The following is a 20,416-nucleotide window of genomic DNA, read 5'->3' as shown; positions in this document are numbered from 1 at the left end:
ATTAAGCCTTAAAACTAATCAGTAACCCATTGTCACTACCCTATCTCGAAGATGATGTAGTTGTCCTAGGAGTATGAGTTCCTAAGACTTAAAATATAAACTTTGGGCTTTGTGACCTGATTCTGAAAGAAAAATAAAATCTGGTGATGTCTGTACTGCTTCAGTGTTAATGTTCTGCCTGGAATACCTGGCAGTAGTGGATATGACTAAAAAAAGCTTTGGGAGTGCATGTCCAAGCTGTGTTCTCCCACCCTGCCCCTGCTCCTTTCACGTGTGCTCTCCACGTGCTTTACCTCTCCCAGCTGTGCCACCTGGGCCCTGCTGCTGCCCGGGTGTTACCCCCTGCTCTTCTGATGCTTGCATGGCATTTCCAGTTGAGTTCCAAATGTTGTGCCTGTCTCACACACATCTGCCTGGAAATGTCACGTGCAGCTGCTGAGCAGTTCCCTCAGCAAAGCAGCAAACTTTTATATTCTTTAATCCACCCCAAAAGCCAAGAAATCTTTACCAGCTAACACAGCTTTTGGCCACAGTGCTGAAGGCAGAGGTCCAGGGGGTGCAGGCCAAATCCCTTCAGCTGGAAGGTATTGTGCTGTTGTTTATTTTGGAAGCACAGATGCAATTGATTCTTGTGTTCAGTCTTCTGGTGTCACCAGTTCCCAGGAATGAGATCTTGGCCTTGTGCGTGTAAGTGGAAAATATCCATAATTTTCAGTGAGATGGGGAGCCCGTCCAAGTTCCTTCTGCGAATGGAGCTTCTCAGCAATGTGTTACTGTGCATTCAGGATGGGATTGGGCTGAGGTGGAAATAAAACAACTGTTGACTTGTCTGCTAGCAGTGGTTTCTGTGACTTTTTGTGTATTGGTGATATTTCCAGTGGGATTTAAGCGCTCCCATTGCCTCCCACTACTGTTTTGCTGAGGTAATTGTCCGATGGCTTGCAGCTTTGTCAGAGTTACACAAACTTCTCACATGCTGGATTTTTGAACAAATATATTGGTAAAAACATTATTTCTGAAAGTGAAAGTACCTTTGTTAAATTTGTAATCATGCTTTTCTGATCAGAAATAATTGTCCTTCGAAATGTTGGAAGAGCAAAGGAGTCACCCCAACACAAAAAGCTTGGCGTGTCTGTTTTGTTAAGACAGGACGCAAGCTCATGAAGGTGATCGTCTTGGGGAAGTGTTTTTGCTTCTTGCACCTGCTCAAAGGTGGCTAAAGCAAAGACAGGAGGGTGGCTGGTGGCTAATGCCGGGTGGGGATAGCTGCTGTCCCGTGTCCAAGAGCGCGATGACAGGAGCAGACTGAGGAGCAGGACGCTTGAGCTGGGAAGACTTAGGGATGGATGAGAAGGGTCTGGGCTCGCGGAGAGAACAGGGCTGTGAAAGCGGGGACGGCGTGGCTCGGGCTGAGTAGGGGAAGGGTGCGAGGGGGTGAAGCCCCGCCAGTGCCACGTTGCATGGGAGGTCCCTGCGCCCCAGGGTCGCGTGGGCTCTGCGCTCCCCGGGCGCGGCGGGGCCGGGCAGGTGCGGGGCTGGCGCTGCTCCCCCGGCGGGGCGGGGCGGGGCGGGGCAGCGCGGCCGCCCTCGGGCTCGACAGCGGGGCCGAGCGGCGCCCGGGATGTTCAACCGGGCCGTGAGCCGGCTCAGCAGGAAGCGGCCGCCCTCAGGTAACGGGGACGGGGGCGGCGACCCCCGGGCGAGCCCGCGGCTGCCCCCGCCGGGGAAGCGCCGGGCCGGGCAGCGCTGCCCGCGGCCCCGCCGGGGAAAGCGCGGAGCTCACGGCGGTCCCTGGGCCCCGCCGGCGCTCGGGGCAGGGGCCGGGGCTGCTCGGGGCCCCTCCGGCCCGCAGCGAGTCCGCGGGGCCGCGGGGGATGCGGCTCTGGGAGCGCCGGGGAAGGAGCGCGGCGCTTCCCGCTGAGCGCGGAAGAGGGAACTGGGTCCTGCTCGGGCTTGTGCCTCGGCAGCCAAGTTTCAGTCGGAGCTGCTGCTGTTACCAGCGGCGAGGCAATAGCCCGGGACATCAGAGCGTGGCTGTTCGAACTCCAAATTGACTTTGAGGAGTTTGCTTTTGGAGGGAGCCTTTTAAGCTGGAATGGGGGTTTCCAAGGAGTAATAATGTAGGACATCACGGTTCTCTCTGTAGACAGGCGGTGTGGCGTGGCTGTGTGTTTTGTATCCCCGATGCTGCCAGTCTGTCGGTTCCAAGGGGGTGATGTCTGATATCTGTCACTGCTGAGACATTTGGGGCAACAGTTGCAATCTCCAAATCCTAGAAAATAACACTGTGTTTTATGATGTGCAGGAAGAAGTTGCAGTCTTTCTAAGAAAAGCCAGATGAGATCTTTGTCTAGAGTTGTTTGGGTTTTCTGGGGGTTTTTTTTGGGTTGGGGTTTTTTGCGGGGGGGAAGGCGGGAAGGGGGTGTTTTAAAGGATATATGTCTGGTGAACGCTTCCAGAGATGCTACAAAAGAGGAACGTCCCTTCAGTTTCCTTCCTTATAGTTAAAAGTGGAATCCAGTAGCCATCTGTTGCTAGAGACGGTCGAAAGAGGATGTTGAACCTCATGCTCTGAACAACCAATGAGTGTGAAGGACAGCTCTGCTGTAGCAAAAAGGTCTAAAATTCAGCTGCTACTAGGAAAAAATTTGTGTGAGGATTCATCCGCTGATGCTTGGATACATGGAAAGTAAGGGAATTTTCCCTTTCCAGCTGCTTGCTTATGAAGTTTCCCACTGCTTCATACCTTGGATTTATTAATTCCAGACTGGTGATTGTTGCTGGGTAGGCATTCTGGTGACTGTAGGACAAGACAAGGTATTCAGAGTGCTTTTAAAGTAATAATAAAGGCTCATGGCTCGCAGCTTTATGATTTAGGTGGATAAGGGGAGGTGTGATCAGAAGTTCCTCAAAAAGAAATGGAAGCCGCTTTTTCTTGTTGTACATTAATGCTTAGCTACAGAATAAGGAATATGCTGTTTGCATGGTGCTTTTGTCATTGTGAGTGTTTGTGGGGCAGTTGTTGTTTTACGAGGGCTGTGCAGAAGGTGTGTGTGGGAAGGGGACGGGCAGAACAGGCGTTTAGGAAGGGATGTGTTCAGCGGGATTCTGCAAAGGGTGTGAGTCTGTGCTGCTTGATATGGTGCCACAAAGGCCACGGTATCAACAGCTGGAGAGTGGCAGCAGCTTGGGAAGCCGTTGTAATGTGCAGTGCTTCTGGAAGGCAGAGTGAGCAGCATGTCTAACTCAATTAGCTGTGTCTGAATCACTCAGTTTGATGGGTTCCCACAGGTTTTTGTTCTTCGTGCTTGTCAAAAACAAGGGCAAGGACTGTGAGTTCTGACCTGCAAAGTTGTATATATTGATGGTATCGACACTTCCTGGGATTTCAGTCCACGTTCCTGTTTGGGGGATGCAAATATTTGGCATTTTTGATAGCACTCTTCAGCTGATAATTACAGCGTTATTAGTGCTGCACTTACCGTTCTGCCGCGCACAAAGAGCCTTTATCCGCAGCCTGCTGCTGCAGTGCTATTGTGTGGTGGGAAAGCAGCTTCTGCGAGGTTTACCTCTAAAATAATGCTCCAGATAATGCAACTGCCTGTTTGCTGGCTTAGCATGGAGTGCTCTGAAGAGTGGTGCAGTTAAAAGAAGCACTTAATCATTTGCTGCGTTGGTAGGAGCAGCTGGCTGCTCTCTGCACATCGTGCGAGCGGCTGCGTCTCTGAAGCAGATTTCCAACTCAGTGGAAAGTTTGCTTCAGCAGCAACTCTTACAACTGTGCTCTGCTGTGCGTGCCTTGCTGCCTTTCTCTGCCTCTCGGTTCCTAACCTGTGTAAAAGATGGCAAGCCCTGCTCTGAAATTTAATTAGTGTATTATAATGTAATAAATGTACTGTAGTGTAAGAAATGTAGTTAGCTCGTTTATCATCTGATGCATATTCTGGGTGTTAACTCTTGCAGAAATACTAGTGGGAGAACTGCCATTTTGTAATGCCCTTTTTGATGCACAAAATTATCTCCCGTTTTTCAGTAACAGCAAATGTCTGCCTTCCTCATTTAAATGATCATACAAATGTATGTACATTTTGGTTGTTGTTAAACAATGGTATCAGGCTTGTTGTTTCCAAGGGTATATTACCTAACTTTGTCAGTAGATGATTTTAACAGGAAAAAGTTATCTTTTTACAAATATCAGGGAGAAATAGGTGTCAGGAGGATCATTCATGTAACTACACTTACTTCTATATTGCCTCCTCAAATAAATTGTTTCAGACTCATTAATTTGCACTTCACTGAAAGTATCTTTTTTAAGGTAATTTAGTAATAGAGATGGATTTGGGAATCAGCTTCTGGAGTCATTTCTGGGGAAAACCTCTTTCCTGTCTTTTAAACTCTTTTAAAAATTCTGGAAATCACATATCAAATCTGCTATGTGAAACCAGTATGTGGAGTGGGAAGTTATGATCCTGGCTGGGGGGTATCGGGTCACTTTTGTGTTAGAATAAATGTTGGAGATGGCATTTTTAATGGGATATAATAAAAATACCCAGCAGTTTTAATACCCTCATAACATTTCAGAGTGTTTCCTACTGTCACGTGCAGCCTATTTATGTTTGTGCTGAGGGGGAATGTTGATGTTTCATGGTGGTTGCAGAGGAACACTGGACATGGGGATTAATGGTGCTCAGCCTGGTGTCCCCAGCCTTGGGGTGGGCAGTGCTGGGAGCTGTAGCCTGGGCTGAGCTGGGATTGCGCCTTTGGAGCACCTGAGACATCCCACAGCCCCTGCCCTGGGGACATCCCGGCTTGAATAAGTGGGGCAAGAGGTAAATGGAAGGATTGCAGTGGGCAGACAACCTTTGTCTCTGTACCACAGTATTTTTGGGGTTGTGGGGAGCTGGTTAAGTGAGGAAACAAACCGTGTAACTCTGTCCTGTACAAGGCTTAACAGAATGGACGCTAGGAAGAAGTTGTGTAGGTCCTCCCTTCAAAACCAAATTTTGTTTGAAAAGGGGAGCAGGGTCGTAGGAGAGAGCAGGGTTTGGAGGCTGGCAGGGAGGAGTGGAGTGAGAACATAAATGGAGGGGTAGATTTGGGCTGTGCTGGGTAGGCTGGAAGGGAGAGGAAGCCAGGGAAAACGATGATCCGGGAGGATAGAGAATGGCCAGCAGTAAAATGGGAGATCAGTCAAAGCAGCAGAAGAGAAGCAGATTGATGTATTCTGGGTTTGTGGAAGGAGTTATTCTGGCCTTTGCTCACCGAAATTTTTTTTTAGGTTCTCAAGGGCCTGGGTCTGCATTGGCTCATTGAAACACATGCTTTTCAAAGTAATCAGTAACGTCCACTTCAGATTTGGCTGGAAAAGAAACACTGGAAATCAAATGTTCCCCCCTTGTGTTGTGTGCTAAATCCTGTGTTCAGTGAGGGAATGGCCTGGCTCTGCAGGCCACAAGCAGCTGCACCCACAGAGCTGCCATTCCCCTCCAAGGCGAGCGGCATCGTAACAACGCATTCCAGCTCCTCGGGGGTTTTGGTGTTCTGCTGCAATATACTTGGCCATTCCCACTCAAATCTCACGGATTTTGCTGAGATTAGATGCCCAAATACTTTGAGTCAGGTTTCTAAAATAAATTTTTTCACATGCTAATCAAGAACCACATCCTTTTGCACAAAGAGGGGCAAACTGAGGCGGTGTTAACTCGCTGTGCTCATGTCGCATGTGAAGGCTGCAGCTGTGGTTTGGAGACAATCCTTGGGGTCTGGCTGCTGAGCTTTAAGCTAGCAGAGTGTTTTTCATACAAAACCCCCTCTCCTATCAAGGCAGCAGAAATGTTCATTCATTTAGAGCAGTTGGTAAAACAAACAGACTCCGCAGGTCCCTACCAACCAAAGCTCAGGAGGCTTTGCTGTCATGCCAATATTCTGTAGGGCTTTAACCTTTGCATTATTTCCAGTTACCACCTGGAAAGGACATGTGGTAGTGTGTATTTGTATGTATAATATATATAGTATTTCTGCATAGGTTTTTTTTTGAGATACTTAGTGAGGATTAGTTTCATGGTGAAAGAAGAGTTTTTGAAAGCAGAGCTTAAGCAGAAGTTAGTCAGATCCAGATTTCCAGTAAGATGGTAGGGAGAAATTGAGGAGTTATAAATAGAAGCTCTGCTGGTTACAGTAAGAGTTCTGTGCATCTCTCCAGTGCATAGTGACCTGAAGTGCAGCTCATATCCTTCCCTCCTCTCTTCCCAGGGCATTTTGTGAGAGGAGAGGAGGCTGAGCACTTTACGTCTGTGCTAGAGTTTTTCAGATGAGCAATAGCATTCCTGGAGTTTTTCCAAGTAATAGGTTTTCTGAAGGGTAGCCAGCAAACAGGGCTTTTTTTGCCATCACCAGCCTCAAATGAAATGCACTTGTCCCTGGGATAGAGAAAATAGAAATTGTATTCCATCTTTCCTATCTGTGAGAAGGCCGGCTGGGAGGTCAGATGTGGGCACAGTCCAGTACACCTTATAAAAGGAGAATTTCAGTGGACTTGGAAACAAACAGTGACATCACTCTCTTGCCCAAAACCAGGTTGACTGAGCTGGAGTGAGGCTCTTCTGCTGGGTGTCTTTCCTCCCATTAGACTGGGTTAACATCTTGGGCTGGTTCTCCTGCTGAACAAACCATTATTTTTCTTTCTCTCTCTGCTTTTACCCAACCTCCAGCCTCCAGTGATGATTCTTTTCTTAAAAATAAATTTCACATGTGTGACTGACCAGGAGTTGCTTTAGAGCACCCAGTGTTGTTGACGATGCCAGAACAAAATATGGACTGTGGTCGTTGTGTTCCCCAGGCAGAAGGTGCTTGAACTGCTATAAAACAGTGTCAGTGCCTCCTTACATGCTCCTGAATTGTATGGTTGTAAGGAATTTTTCCCTCCTTCCAGGCAAAGCAGGTTTCAAGTGTCTGTATGTGTGTGTGTGTTTATTTTCAGTTTTATGGTGTTTCCTTTAAAGAGAGCAGCTGAAATCAAGGGTGCAGGGGGAAATGGGGGAGACATCCGTGTGAGTGATATTTGTAATTTCTAAAGAAGATGCTGGTGTTTTCAACTTTTTTTTTCCCCCCCAGAGATAAATGACATCGAGGGCCACCCAAGCAGCAGCCACCAAACCTTGAAAGGCACCTCGAAATGGGCCACGTCCCTGGAGAGCCTCCTCGAAGACCCGGAAGGAGTGAAACGGTTTAGGGTCGCTATATCAAATATGGATATTTCCGTAAAACAAAGTCAGGTTTTGAAGCAGAATGAGCCTCAGCACGAAGGGTGCAGCTGTGCCAGTGCTGTGAACAGAGGCACACATCCCTCTAGATGCGTGCCCTGAGCAGAGCTGGAGCTGTGCCGCTGGCTGAGCTGCTGAGGCAGCACCTTCTGCCCCCTGCCACTGCAGCCTGTGCTCCAAAGGCACGTGCAAGACTTTTGGCTGCATCTTTCTAACGGGATCTATCTGCTCTTGCAAGGATTAACAAGTTCCTGTTGGATAAACTGCAGTCCCTGAGCCACTGATCCCTCCTGCCAAGCATTATTTATCACTGAGATCCCGGGCTCTCGATTCTCACACGTTGTCCTTAAGCAATGAGTTACCAGGAGCAATCTGATGACTCTGTGGCTCTTGCTCTGTGTTTAGCAGCTCTACTGAAAATATTCCCTTTCAGTTTACTACAAAGTGTGGGCTGGTGCAGCTCAAAATGGCTTGAAGTTTAATTAGGTGAGGGTGGTGAGTTGGTGTTTGAAGGCCTTCTTGCCATTTAGGATGTAAGAATGGGAACTGCCTACTTGAAAGTGCTTTTGCCATACCATACTGATAAAATGCACTGGGATAAAATGGTTTCCTACCAGACTGGTTTGGAAAATGAGGTAAACAAGAATTACAAAACACTGATTTTGAATTCTTAAAAAAAAAAAAAGGAAAAGTAATCTTGGTGCTATTTAACTCCTGGCATTACTTAGTCTCTGTTTTCTAACACTTTAAAGAGAAAACTGATGATCTCAGAGCTATAAAAGTTTCAGTCATTATATTTCATAAATAAATTTAATGTACATTTTTCCCCTTTTAAAGCATGCCTCACTTTTGGAGGAATGTGCTGTGTTTAAACAGCATAGAGAACACAGCTACATCTTCTGCTTCAGTCTGCTTAAGTGGATTTATTGCCACTGATGATCACGTTTAGAAACACTTCCATTTGTAGAGATTTTACTCATTACAAAAGTCATAAAGGTACTACATGATAATCCCAAGTGATCTGTGACTCTCATTAAAATAGTTCATTTTACTCACCTGGTAATGAATTAATATATTTTTTGGATTTCCCTTTGAGCAGTGGCTGTAAAAGTGCTCGAGCTATTTAAGGGAGACTGAGGAGATCATTCCTGTGAGCTACTGATATGGTCTGAGATGAGATGTAGCTCATCATCCTCCTGGAATGTGCTTTCAAAGTGCAGAATATCAGAGTGTTCAGTATCAGCTGTGCAGATGCACAGATGCAGTGGTTCTGTTGCACTGGGTTGGGTAAACTCACGGTTAAGTTAATTGTAGGCAGCTCCTAGTTCTAATAGCTGTAGTAGGAAGAGGGAAAACCAACTGAGAAATTGCATCCTAACATTTGTGTGTTTGTTTTTTGCTTTCCTAGGAATTTTTAAAGAAAGAATTTAGTGAAGAAAACGTTTTGTTCTGGTTAGCATGTGAAGAATTTAAGAAAACACAGGGAAAAAAGCAGGTATGTTTCCTAAATAAATTCTGCTTGTCAACAAAGTTTACTTAGCAGAGGTGGAGCTAAAACATCTCTGTTGCATGATGTGCTTTGTGTGAATGCAGATAAATATATTTGAAGAAATTGCACTAAAATCATCCTGGTGGAATTGTTTGGAAACAAAGCCAGTTCTACTTCAAATCAAAACAAACTGCTGAAATGGTCAAGTTTCCCATGTTTTGAAAACTGAACTTTTTGTAGTTTCTAGGGAGTAGCAAAACTTTTGTTAATTCAGTAATGTTGCATCATCTTGTTTGCAAATATAAAGATATTTCATTCAGAGCTTTTTTTAGAGCATAGCAGCTAATACATGGAAATTTACACCACTGTGATGTCTCAGTGGAACATAAAAATAACAAATGGCACAAACAAAAATATTTTACAGCACCAAAAGAAAATATTTTGCCTTATGAAATTACAAGTTACAAAACAGAAGGGGTCTGTTTAAACTTTTTTGCTTAAATATTTATCCAAATTGATGTATACCTGCAGAGCCTTTTCATTTTGATGACAGCTCTCTCTTTCTAGTAGGAAATATTCTACTGGAAAATTTTTCAACCATCCACCTCCTGTAAGGTTTTTTTGTTTGGTTTTTTTTCCACTGCTTAGATCTTGTTTTACATTTAGATCCACCAGGAACAAAGGATCTACTTTCACATTTAGACTTTGAAGCCCACAGAGCCAGGCCTAAACTATGAACCATGTTTAGTCTTCTTGTTTCTGAAAAAGGTTTTGTGTGGTTTTTTTTTTGTTTGTTTCATTGTTTTCTTGAGAAAATTTAAATTTATCTGCTCTTTAAGAGAAAGATTCTGTGAGCATGAAATTAAATAGTTTCAAAACTCCAAGTGAGCATCGCTGTCCTTGAGAGTCAGACTCCTAAAGCTTTTTTTTTTTTTAAATCCCCCTTTTATGTTTTTTACCTTAGTGCACCTCTTGTTGCCATGGCACATTTTAGCACCATGAAGAGGTGAGAGTGGGAAAATGCCCCTTAAACCTCTTCCAAGTGGGATTATATGTGCTTGGAGGAACATCAGAAATGCCAAGGAATAGGAATCGGGTGGGAGAGCTGGGCTAGGAGAGCTGTTGTGAAGTGCAGGTGTAAGAGGGCTGTGTCCACACTGCAGGATTCCTCTCAGTCAAATATTGTCAGCTGGAACAGTTTCCCAGCACATTTTCAACAACAGCAATTTCCCTGTTTTTCCAAACTATGTATTTTGGGGAGGGGAGTCTACTTTTTGTAAATATCCTGTGTTTTGCACTGAAAAAAACATTCCCCTCAAAACAGTGTGCTGGATTTAGTTGTATTTTTTTGGTATTGATAAATCCATAAAAATACAACAATACTATTTTTTGCAAGAAGAGGGAAATGTTCAATTTGACTGTGAACTCTGTAGCATTTAGTAGTTTCAGCTTTGTGTATTCAGCTGCTTCCCTCCCTCATTAAGGTCCACGAATGCAGAAAGTCTTGAGGAAAACACAACCAGTCAGTCGACTTTTCTGTAAAGTCCCACGCCTTCAGTGGGATAATAATCATATTTTCCCTTGCTAAATGATTTCCATATTTTTAGCTGATTTAGGATTGCTAATTTAGGATGCCAGTACAGAAAGTGGTGAAGTGATGTGCAGGGATAGGAGCTTAGTGAATCCTTCAATGAATTGCCAAATGAATGGACAGAGGCTTAACTAGGTTCTATTTAGGTTAATTATTCAGTACCAGTCATTCCACAGCTTGGTCATCTTGGAGTCTGGTGCTGCCCAAATTATTATAACTTGCTGAATAAATGTGCTTTAGAATGACACAGACTTACAGTAAGTTTTTGTAGCTACTGCTTATGGGTGGCTTTGTTTAGATAATTTACAAAGCTAGGAAAAGCACTAAAAATAGAAATCTTTCCAGTGTTTATGGTAATGTGAAGCGTGGATTTTTCTTCTGAAAGTGACTCTTGCAGAAATCCCTTTGCATCTCTCTCTATTGTGAGCAAAGTATTCTAAAAACAGTCTTTTACTTGTTTTGTAGTTTGCTTCTCCTTAAAACTGGTTTCCCACACAGATTAACTCATAGACCCAGAGACTCTTGGACAGATGAAGCTGATATCAATTTAACCCAGATTGGAGTGAGTCCAGAGATGCTGCAAGGGCTGAAGCAGCTCTGCTCTGGAGCCAGGCTGGGAGAGCTGGGGGTGTTCAGCCTGGGGAAGAGAAAGCTCCAGAGAGACCTTCCAGGGCCTAAAGGGGCTCCAAGAGAGCTGGAGAGGGACTTTGAACATGGGGTGGAGGGACAGGACAAGGGGGAATGGCTTCAAACTGACATTGGGCAAGTTTAGATTAGGTATAAAGAAGAAATTCTTTACTGTGAGGACGGTGACACACCGGAACAGGTTTCCCAGAGAGGTGGGAACCAAGGTTCCATCCTTGGAAACGTTCAAAGCTAGGCTGGATGGGACTCTGAGCAATCTGATCTAGTCAAAGATGTCCCCTGTCCCTGCAGGGGATTGGAAGTAGCTGACATTTAAAGTAATTTCAAACCCAAACCATTCCATGATTCTATGAATGGGATTCTTTTCCCCCGATTTTTAAAGGATGAGATAAACTTTTGATTACTTGATGCGAGAGTGCTGGCATGGGGCTCTACTTGGTCAGTTTAAACTTGCCCAAAGGTCAGCACATGAGCAGTGGGTTAAGCACCCATTGTGCCAGGGATATTTATTGTTATCCTTCCTGTGTCAGCCTGGGGCAGTGTTTGCTTTTGCACAGGCTGCTGTTCCATTAGGGTGGATGATTCATGGGAGCAGGGGAGATTTTTGGCAGCTGCAGAGTGAGGCAGCAGGCAGACTGCATTGCTGGTCTGGCCAGGTTTTAGATGAACTGGGTTCAGCCCATCTTCTTGCAGCAGGAAGGCACAGACTTTTCCCCTCAGCTCAAGACACATCTCTGTAGTTTAGAAACAACAACAACAAAAAGGATAATCCTTTAAAATTGAATTTAAAATAGAAATTTAACATTTCGTGAAGATTGAGAAAGCGATTAGGTTAAGCCCACTCGTAGCAGTGAGCTCTGCTGCCACCCATGTGGCCCTTGTGTTAGGGCACATATTTAATTATTGAAATGGGAGTGCTGGGGATAAGGGAATAAAATTTAACTTTAAATATTTTGTTGGGGTTTGTCATGTGTTGTTGCATTTGTGACTGTTAATGAAATAAACAACATGTCAATCATACTGCTTCCCAGGGTTTAAATGTTTCTCCTCTTGAAGCTGAGCTTCAAAAATAAATTACAGATTGTAATAAATGCTTACCGGAAATATTTTCAGCTATTGCTAAAACCCACCAGAATATCCATGTTGGGAGTTTTGTAGTGAATGATTCCAGGACAAAGTCCTGTGCATTCAGGAGTTTCTTCTGTTGCTGCCCATGTGGAATGTAGCAAGGGTTTAGCAGGGCTGGGTAATGCTGCACAGCTGCTGGCTGCTGGGAGCCCGGTCTGATGAGCATCTGGGGCTCCCATTCACCTCATTTGGGAACCACACATGCTTGGGAGCTGAGTTTGACCTTAGGAAAGGAAGTGGGAAAGAATCTTGTATCCACTTGAAACAGCGAGGGGGGTTGCTGCAGACGGAACTTCGTGCTCCAAATGGGAATCTGGCACAGACGCTGGGGCGAGCACACAGATGGAGCTGAGGACTGCCAGAAATCCTTTAATAACCACCTGCAAACAAGATCCCAGTTTAGGAGCTCTTTTAGTTCCAGAGCAGAGTCCCCTGTGCTGAGGCTTTAGTTTCAGGGAGATGCAGAGCAGAGAATGCCACTGACTGAACAGGGACAATCTCTGCCTCCTCCACCTGAACCTGGCTCTGCCTGAGTGACACTTGGGGGGTGTATGAGCACGCTGGCAGCTTTGACTGTTCTTTCTTTTTAAAGCAAATTATAAGCTGTAGTTAATCAGCTGCTGTACCACTGAAGCACAGACATGGCAGAGCAGTTCTATTTGCAGCAGAATCTGTAATGTTCAGCTGTGCATTTCCATATTTCCCCACTGCTATAAAGCCAGGTCCCCTGTGTCTCTCCAATGGCCTCCTCTCTCTAGCACAGCTCTTTCACTTCCTTTCTTTGTTATTCTTCCTCACAAAATCCAAAGAGCCTCCCTGTTTCACCAGCCTCCCACACAGTCCTGTTGTTCCCCTCCACGCTCTTTAAAGTTCCTCACAGTTACTTCCAGTTTTGTGTTTCCTCTCAAGCCTCCCTCTGCTCTTTTTCTGCAGTGCCCAGCTTGCTCCTGTGGCCTTGGACAAGCAGCACCTTGTGCTGGGGCTGGTGAGGAGCTACTCCTGCCTTGACTAGCCAGCAGCAAAGGACACCCTGGCAGTTCAAGTAGAGCAGAAAACTTTTGAGCATATACTGCAGCTTTTCCCTTGGTGCATGTGCTGCTTTTCCTCTCCCTTTCTTTTCTCCTGCTGATTTTCCATTGACTCAGCAGGAGGGTAATTTTTTTTCTCAGTCCTTTGCCCCTCTCTCAAGTATGGTTGAAACTGTACAGGAGGTTCTAAAGTTGTTTAGGTGGGACTGGCAATACAATTGCTTGTGCAATAATAGCTAAAGGCCCCTTCCCTGTGCCTGCCTTAGGACATTAACTTTGCCACTTGTAGCCGTCTGATCTCTTGGATTAATTGCTCATTTAGAACAGAAGGGGCTGACCCAGTCCTCCCTGAGTTGTGAAACAAGTTGGAAATTGTTAAAAACAGTTCATTGTGGCCTAGTGCACCTGACACATAACGTTCTACCCCCCGGCTGAATGAGTTTTAAATAGGAATACTAGAGAATGGATATCCCCTTCAGCAGTGAGTCAACTCTTTAGGCCCCCTGAATGCTCAAACACATGCAGCTTTTCTTCTAATTATCCCCAAGTGTAAATGTACCTCAGCTGTAAAACATAGAAGTAATTCTGAGACTCCTTCATGGGCTGGGTTTAAATGCTTCCTCCTTCAAGCCCCATCAAAGGCACAGCCCTTTAGCTGATGCTGGTCTGGAGCTGTGATTGCTCATTAGAGGTACCCAGGGCTCAGGATGAGCCAGAGCAGCTGCTGCTGGGTTGCTTTCAGATTGCAGAATTCAGATTGCAGCAGTGGGGCTTGGATCTTGCCTGGCTTGTGTCTCTTCCTCCTCTCTGGCTTCCTCTTATCCAACTGTCTAGTTAAGGGGGTCTTTCACTGAATTTCAGGGGATTGTGGCCCCTCACTGCTTTGAAGCTTAAGGATGCTGGTGGGGTCAAGATGTTATCACTGTTACTGGTTTGACAAGGGAAGAGCTCTGAAATCAGGGCAAATACCAACAAACAGCTTTATGCAGGTCACACCCTTATTTATCAGTTCTCAGAGGCTATTGAGTGTCTTATCTTTACCAGTTAGCCAAGTAGCTGGTGTTTTCTTTAATCATGTAGTCGGTGTTGTAGGTGAGCTGCTCTGAGGTCATGGTTAAGACAAAGTGTGTGGTGTGACAAGGTTCCCTGACAGTGGTGTGAGTTAGACACTAACTTCACTTTGTTTTCCCTTGTAGTAAGCTCCCAGGTTTTTTTCCTCTGTGTTTCTTGCCCATACTGATGATCTGTTAGGAAAAGAGTCTTCTCAGAAGTGAACACAAGGTCTAGTTGATGATGCTGAGCAGTCTCACACTGGCTACTGAGATTCAGACATCACAACCTGCTGAACACTGGTAGCTTTTGCTGATATCGGTGTAGGCTTCGGCCTGTAGAGGTGTTTCTCTTCCAGTACAAATGAATATACACAAGTAGGCTAATCTATGTGTATTTGTTACTTTTTTTGAAATTCAGAATATATTTTGGGTTTAGGACGTGAACCTCAAGAAGTGACCTACAGAAGTCTCCAACAAAACGTTACCCAATCAGAGACTACTTCCACAGGAAATAATTCTTTTAATAAATTCCATTTTAAATAATTCTTTTAAATAAATGTCCTTTTGCAGATGCAGGAAAAAGCTAAAGAAATTTACATGACTTTCCTGTCCAGTAAAGCTTCCTCCCAAGTCAATGTTGAAGGGCAGTCCCGTTTGAGTGAGACCATCCTGGAGACACCTCACCCTCTCATGTTTCAGAAGCTTCAGGACCAGGTAAAGTTATTTACTTCAATAACACAGTTTTGTCTGGTTATAATGAGCTTTGCTTTCTAGCCATGGCATGGACTGAACAGGTAAGCACAGAACTGGGTTGATTCCATGTTGGGATATTAATGCAGCTGCTCTGAGGTATTCCAGGTTCTTGGCCCCATCTCACTACGACCAATTAATTAAGAGATTCATTACAATCATCCTAATTCCAACTCAGGGCTTTCCTGGAAAACTGGATGGAGTTTTCTCCTGGGTTCCTGTGTGGGTGGCTTGAGAATCGCCCTGACTAACTCAGTGCCTTCATTTTCCTGTGTATTCACTTGTTCTGAGTCATTGCTGATGTTTGTTTTGTAGTTGCCACTGGTTTCCTTGAGAGCTTAAGATTCTTTATTTTACTTTGCTTTGGTATTTATATTGATATGAATATAACACAATTTTTTGAAAACCCTCCTCTTCTGTAACGTGCAAGACTTAGAGGAGTTGGTCTCTGCTTTGCCTTTTCCTGAGGAACTTGGGAGGTCTGGTAGAAATGAGAAATTTTGCAGGCATGTCTTTGGGTGGTAAATTTTCTTGATATTCAGCTGATTTCAAAGCATAAGTTATGAAGTGAGTCATTCTTATCTGCAGCTTTCCAGCACTTGCAGTACTATTTTTAATTCCTGTACCATCCTCAGGACTACCTGTATTTTCCATTTGGCTCTTTCCTTTTGTGGAGAAACAGCACAGCAATTTAAACAGTGTTTTCAGCCCATTTCAATCAGGTATTTGAATACATTGGTTAGGCACTGGCTGGGTCAGTTGGAGGGGTCTGAGGGGCAAAGGCTCTGCTGTTTTTCAGGCAGATTCCAAGACATTAGCAGTGGAAATACCTGAAATCAAATTTCCATGTGAAGAAACAGAGTTTTTCATGGGAAAACTTCTGACTTGGGGGAAGGGAGAGAAATGTTCTGGTAGAGCTCAGCACTGCAGTTCAGGGTGAGTGACTGTAAGAGTGAAGCTGGAGAGAATACTGGAGTTAAAATATTTGCTGTTTAACAAATGACATGCACGTGGAGAGCCAAGGATTAGTAATACCTGAACTGGAAACATACTGGACTAGTGGTAGAGGAATCCCACTAGTGTGGGAAGAAATTCTGTGAGCTTTTAAAAACAAATGCAGAGCATTTGTGGGTCATTGCAAGATTCCAGTGCTTGAAGCTACTGTTTATTGCTGTTAGATAATGGCTCAGAAGAGTTATGGTCTTCTCTAGTTTTCAATCCTTATAAAGTTATGAAGAGTGGTGTAATTTGCTCTCTGAAGAGCAGTGTTAACCACTGCTGGCACGGTGGGTCTGGAGTAGAAAAAGGCAGAGCTGGGAAGATACACTCTGCTCTACAGCAGTGCTGGTAACAACAGCTTCAGGTCTCCAGAGAGCTGCTGATTTAACTGGGGATCTGGTGGGGTGTGGGCTGGGGCCATGGGGTGGCCTTAACTGCCCCCAAGCCATTTGTTTGTGCTGAATGGAGTGGTGTTAGAGTAGTTCATACTTTGTGTGCTTCAAAATACTTGTGGGGTAAATGTTCCTGCTCCACAAAGGCAGTGAGAGGAGGCAGGGAGGGAGGGGGAAAGAGGGTTCTGCTTTGGCACGTGGTTATGAACTCTGCTCTCTATATTTGGCTGACCAGACTGCAGAAGATCTTGGTCTTCAATGCTCTTTCTCTCTGGGAGATGCTTTAAGTGATACCAGGAACAAGAGGGGTCTAAGTTCTTCACACAGATGTGACATTTTAACAGGAAACATCTTCCTTACAATTTTTTTTCCCCTGAGTTGGTTGGATGAATTTAATTATGTTATAGTTAGCCAGTGCTGGGAGGTAAAATTTGACTTTTCTTAACTCAGGAAGAGTTAAGATCCTGAAGATCAGAGTCTATACAGAGTGGGTATTTGGGGATTTTTTTTTTTTTTCATATTCCAAAATGTATCTTAAAAAATAATATTTCCACAGTTTTAGACATGAATTTAAATATTTAAATATGTAAAGAAATAGTGATTAGTAAAATCCACCATGTAATTTACTTGTAAGGGAGCTACTTTAGCAAATGCACAGACAAGAACAGTCAAGTTTTGGGTGTTTGCCTGTATTTGTCCCGGTTCCTCGAGGATGTGAAATGAAAAAGCAGTTTGAGATTGTTGGTTTTTTTTTTTTTCCTCCTGCCAAACAGGTAATGGTTGTAGTATCAGTTAGAAGTGAGGCCTGTAAAGGTAAAGATGAGTTATCCACACATGGAGTAGCCACATCTGAAGGTCAGAATCCAGAAATTTGTCTTGGAAATTCAGTTACTCTGAGTATCATAAAAAATGATCAGTCCTGAAACATGACTCAGAGAGGCTCCACCAGTGAAATAATAGGCTGAGGGTGATGCTGGCTTTGGTTTTGCCTCAATTATAGTTTTGAAGTTTACTTTTTTTCCTGTCCCCTCTGTTTCAAGACCAAGCAAAATATAGTCCTGACCTTGACACCTGAACAGATTCCAGGCTCCTCTCCCAGCCCCTTTGTTTTCAGAAAACTCCAAAAAGAGTTGTAGCTTTTTTTTTTGTCCACAGTGGGTATAAATAGAAGAGCAGCAGTTATGCTGAGGGATGAGCCTGAACTCAAGCCCTGGGAGAGAAAAGCTGTACTTGGGGCTGACTTCATGTTTCCATGCTGGCTGTGAGAAGCTCTTGGCCTAGTGAAAAGTATATTTACACAAATTTAATCCACCAGCAATTTAAACCCACGTTTTAACTGGCAAAATACATCTGTATCAGGTTAGCTCTTTGTGGCAGGTTCCTGCAATTTGCCTGAGACCAGTCTTGCCATTTGGTCCAAAAAGAATGGGAAGATTGGCATAGCTTTAAGAAACATTGGCTAAACCAGATGTTTCAGTATTTGTGTAAATTATTTAGAGGCTTTCCTTAGTTATCCAGTGCTCTTCTTGAGTTACTCTGCAATGTTCAGGAGTCACTGCAGTCAGAAAGGTGCATAAAAAGTGCCTCTGTTTCTTCAAAGCTCTGCTTTGTCCCTCTGAATGCCTTCCAGACATTGAGAGATGTTCAGAGGGACAAACACGGGAGGATCTGATCATCCCACTCAGTGACCCTGGCCTGGGACCTTTCACCTTCAGTACTAGGTGTGCAAAGCTGGCTACTGTGAAAACTATAATCTGATTTTTAAACTAATGTGGATGTTATTGCCAGGCAGTGACCATGGGACCTACAGCACTGTTTGCTACATGCAGCCCCCGTGGAGAGCTGGAAGTGTATTTTTTCCTTAATGCCCTGCTCTGTAGTAATGCTCTAGTACAAACAGAAGGAAAGTGCATTGGAATTAATGTGTCCTTCTCATTTAAAATCTCATTTTACTTAGGTAGTTTGCTTTGTGTTCTTTCCCCCCCTCTTCCCAGATATTCAATCTCATGAAGTATGACAGCTACAGCCGCTTCCTGAAGTCAGACATATTCCTAAACCATAAGAAGAGCGAGGAGCAAGAGGAGAACTCACCTGAGGCTCAGACTGCAGCTAAAAGAGCATCAAGAATTTACAACACATGAGACACAATGGGTCTCTTCAGGAGAGGCAATACAATAAGGAAATTACACTCAGGAACAGTCTAGGTTTATAGCAGTTGCATTTAGGGCTTGGAAAGCTCAAAACCTTTTTAGGAGATACTTACCTTCTTAATTGCTTGAATGATTAATTGTTTTTGCATGATAGCTATTAACCAAGCACCCATGGAAGGACTGTTTCCCAGCTAAGAGGCTGAGGTATTCCTCCATAGCATGAGTTGCCTTTCATATTTCACGAGTTAAAATGCTTTCAATTCTTGTATTTTGTTTTGTGAGGCATCTTGGTGATGCAAAATGGGAGACTGCGTGGTTGGGTTTTTATTTTTGCCTTGTAATTTTTATTTGGGACTAGCTTTTACATCCTGATCTGCTGGGAGAAGCTGTTGAGGAGTACATTTCACATTAGTTTGTGGGTGAGTCATTCATAGCAAATTTAATCATAAAGGGACAGCATCTTTCAGGGTTAAGCTCTGTAGAATCCAATCCCTTCCTGTGTGACTTTGTTCTTTTAGGGTGATGTCTGTTTTGCTTTGCCTTTATTGCTGAATCAAAACACTTCCCTAGTCATGATTTTCATTTTTGTATCTCCTAAATTTCCCCCCACTTTTTTTTTTTTTTTTTTTTTTTTTTTGCAGTAGACAATCACCTTCTTCAGAGGATGGGATAACCTCTGTTCCCTTGGGAACAAAAGCTCTAAAAGAGACAGGATCTCTGAAGAACTCCTAACTGCCATTAGGAAATGTGATAGTAAATATCCCTCTCAGGGCACACTGATTCCAGCAAAGCTTGGCTGGGGCAAGTCCCTCATATCAGTGTGACATCAGATGCTGCTATCAGAAAGCATCTGGTCTCTCCCAGGTCTTCTGAACAATCCCTCTCTGTGCAGCAGCAGTGCTTTGGCAAAGGACCAGCAAACCAAATCTGGTTTTGTTTCACTCCATTTTTTTCTGCTCAAATCACCCTGCCGAGTTTTGTTTGCCCCACAGAAGTATTTCAGGGTTTCCTAATTGTGATTTTGGAGAGCTGCAGTGGAACAGGGAGTTGGCTTTGGGGTTCAGCCACTCTCACATCAAGCTTGAGAGCAAGGGGAGTTTATTTCTGCCCTGCGCAATCCAAGGTTGGTAGAGGAAGATGCTCCCAATGAGCATTCCATGTTGTCCTGGGAATGTATCAGCACTGCAAAGCACATTTTAGCATACAGTTTTTCATGTGTTCATTATACTTTTTGATTAATTCACTGCAGTGTTACTAAATTGCAGTTTAAGCTGGGAAAGTGTATTAGCTACTTGCTCTATTTACAAGCTTTGCAGCTGTAGTCTGGCTGTTTCCCACTCTCTCATTATTTACTCTTTCATATTTTGCACTGCTTGTCTTGAACTTTTGTTTATGTGCTGGCTAATCTAAATGCACAGTTAGCTTTTGAACATTTTGTACTTATTTTTTTTGTCAGAAAGGCCAGATATGTTTCATACATTGCTGTCACTATCAATGTTTAAAATCTAAGTCTAGTTCGTCATTTTTGAGAATGCAAACTCACTTGTTAGACTTGATCATTTCTTTTAACTCTGAGCCACTCTTGCAGGTATTGTGTGAAGAAAATTGTTTCCATGGGCTTTTCCCTAGTTAGATGTAAAAGTGGGGATGGAAGTTCTGATTCTTCCCCTAGAGCTACATGCCCTGCTCATTTTTAGGAAATCAAAGAAGAGGTCAGTGCCTCCATATGCATGATGTAAGGTGTAGTTCTTATGCACTGAGTTAATGTTCTTTTTATGCTCTCGAAAGATTTAATGGTGAAGTCATATTACTTCAGGCACTTTCAGTGGTATTTGACCTCCTGCTTAAGCTGTATTTCAATGTTTTACTGAATGAGAATGAACTAAACATGTGCATGAATTTTTTTTTTCTTTTTTTCTTTTTCTGATGG

The 20,416-nt window shown here is 43.9% G+C and overlaps 1 protein-coding gene across 1 annotated transcript; it reads left to right on the top strand.

The window, feature by feature from the left end:
- Nucleotides 1-1,621: 1,621 nt before the first annotated feature.
- Nucleotides 1,622-18,477, top strand: RGS10 (regulator of G protein signaling 10; the record flags this gene model as incomplete). Its single annotated transcript, XM_082286498.1, has 5 exons — nucleotides 1,622-1,670; nucleotides 7,114-7,232; nucleotides 8,671-8,757; nucleotides 14,766-14,909; nucleotides 18,331-18,477. The coding sequence occupies 5 exons, from the start codon at nucleotides 1,622-1,624 to the stop codon at nucleotides 18,475-18,477; spliced, it is 546 nt and encodes a 181-aa protein (XP_082142624.1).
- Nucleotides 18,478-20,416: the final 1,939 nt, after the last annotated feature.

Source organism: Coloeus monedula, assembly GCF_965178545.1.
Source record: "Coloeus monedula genome assembly, chromosome: 8".
NCBI classification, from domain to species: Eukaryota; Metazoa; Chordata; class Aves; order Passeriformes; family Corvidae; genus Coloeus; species Coloeus monedula.
The sequence above is the reverse complement of the archived record's forward strand: the minus strand, read 5'-3'. Positions and strand labels throughout refer to the sequence as shown.